The sequence below is a fragment of the Phaethon lepturus genome, unplaced genomic scaffold, assembly GCF_000687285.1.
Source record: "Phaethon lepturus isolate BGI_N335 unplaced genomic scaffold, ASM68728v1 scaffold30965, whole genome shotgun sequence".
Classification (NCBI taxonomy): domain Eukaryota; kingdom Metazoa; phylum Chordata; class Aves; order Phaethontiformes; family Phaethontidae; genus Phaethon; species Phaethon lepturus.
In genome coordinates this window covers 513-2,642 of record NW_010538900.1, presented here as the reverse complement: position 1 = coordinate 2,642, position 2,130 = coordinate 513, and the positions used below count along the sequence as shown (strand labels likewise).

The following is a 2,130-nucleotide window of genomic DNA, read 5'->3' as shown; positions in this document are numbered from 1 at the left end:
GGGGGCCAAAGCAGCCATTGTGTGGGGACGGACTGGGCATTGGTCTGTGCCAAGTGATCAGTACCTTCATATCACTTGGGGCTTTTGTTTGTGTTTTTTTTTTCCCTTCACTTATTGAATGTCTTTGTCCTGACCCATGAGTTTTTCTTGCTTTTGCCCGTCCACTTCTCCCCAGTTCCACTGGTGGGGGGAGTGGGTGCGTGAGTGGCTGGGTGGGTGCTGAGCTGCTGGCCGGGGTCAGCCCACCACAGGGGGCTGGGCTGGGCTTTCTGCCCTGGCTGTAGCATCTTCTCTGACCCCAGGCTGTCCCCAGGGGACCATGAGTGGCTGCTGAGTGAGGAGGTCGACATTCTGCCCTTCCTCCTCCTGCCTCTAGCAGGCCCCGAGGAATTTCCTGAGGACGAGATGGAAAGTAAGTGGGTGTCAGAGTGGGAGGTGGGTGTCTGGGGGCCACTAGCCGTGTGCCTCCTCCCTGAGGCTGCCTCTCCCCCAGGGCTGCCCGTGGACCTGCAGTACCTGCCCCAGGACAAGCAGCGAGAGGAAGAACCTGACATCCGGAAGATGCTGCTGGAAGCCATCATGCTGGTGGGTCCCTGTGGTGCAAATGGCAGCAGGGCTGAGGACGAGAGCCCAGGCAGGGGCTCCTGGGAGTGGAAGGGTGTTCAGGGCTGCCCCAGAACATGTTGTCTGCCAGGAGAAGTGATGATGTCTGGGCTGGATGAGCAGGCAGTGAGGTGGATTGAAAACTGGCCGGGCCCCAAGGGTGGTCAGCAGTGTGCCCCAGGGGTCGATATGGAGTCCAGTCCTGTTCAGCATCTTTAATGATCTGGGTGACGGGGCAAAGCGTACCCTCAGCAGGTTTGCAGGTGACGCCGAGCTGGGAGGAGCAGCTGGTACACCAGAGGGTCGTGCTGGCATGCAGGGGGACCTGGGCAGGCGGGAGAAATGGTGGAGCGACCTGGTGGAGCTCAGCCTGGGGAAGGACCAGCCCCGGGCGGCAGGACAGGCAGGGGAACGACGGGGTGGAAAGCAGCTCTGCAGATGAGCCTCAGGGGTCCTGGCAGATGCCACGTTGAACGTGAGTTCGCAGCGTGTTCCTGTGGCAAAGGAGGCAAATGATGTCTTGAGCCGCCTGAGGAGGAGTGTCACAGCAGGTTGAGGAACCTCTAATGAGGGCACCCCTGGAGTGCTAGGTCCAGTGCTGGGCTCCCCAGTATCAGAGAGGCACAGGAGGGCCACCAAGATAGTGAAAGGACTGGAGTATCTCTGCTCTGAGGAAAGGCTGAGGGAGCTCGGACTGTCCAGCCCAGAGAAGGGGAGGCTCAGGGGGTTCTCACCAATGTCCCCAGATGCCTGAAGTGGGGAGGAAAGAGTAGCTGGGCTCTCCCTGGTGGTGCCCAGCACCAGGACCGGAGGCTGTGGGCACAAACTGGCACACAGGAGGTTGCACCTGAACATCGGGAAACACTTTTTCACTGGGAGGGTGGCAGAGCCCTGGCACGGGGTGCCCAGGGAGGTGGTGGAGTCTCCAGCCTTGGAGATACTCAAAATCCATCTGGGTGTGGTCCTGGGCAACTGGTTGGCCTGGGATCCTGGCCGAGCCCGGCCCCGCAGCATCCCTTCCCTTTCTGGGTGCTGTTGCTGCTCTCCTGGTCACACCTGGACTCCCTGCCCACGCTGCTGCTGTGTCTTCTTCGCAGCTCACGGCCACCAAGGCCGGCCGGCACATCGTGAGGGAGAAGGGGACGTACCTGGTCCTGCGGGAGCTGCACCGCTGGGAGCGGGAGCCTGACGTGCTGGCTGCCTGCGAGAAGCTCGTTCAGGTGGGGTTCCTGGGGGGAGACAGCCGGGTCCCGGCGTGCGGAGCTGCCCTGGAGCTGCTCCGAGGGCTCTGTCCTGCCTCTCCCTTGCTTTCTGCTCCCCACTGGGTCGTGGGGCCCCTTGCAGAGAAGAGTTGGGGTCCTACCGGCCTGTCGTCCTTCCCTGAGCCTTCCTCCCCCCATTCCTGGTGGGAAAAGGTGCTGATCGGGGACGAGCCTGGCCCAGGGATGGAGAACCTGCTGGAGGTGAATGTGCCCGAGGAGGTGGAGCAGCAGCTGCGGTGCCTGGATCGGGAGGAGGAGGAGCGGT

General features: G+C 62.1%; 1 protein-coding gene across 1 annotated transcript; it reads left to right on the top strand.

The window, feature by feature from the left end:
* Window positions 1-302: 302 nt before the first annotated feature.
* Window positions 303-2,128, top strand: HGH1 (HGH1 homolog (S. cerevisiae); the record flags this gene model as incomplete). The annotated part of the gene is made up of 4 exons (XM_010286973.1): window positions 303-412; window positions 494-585; window positions 1,701-1,823; window positions 2,019-2,128. Coding segments are annotated over 4 exons (435 nt in total), but the record flags the coding sequence as incomplete, so codon positions are not given.
* Between the last annotated feature and the right edge of the window lie 2 nt (window positions 2,129-2,130).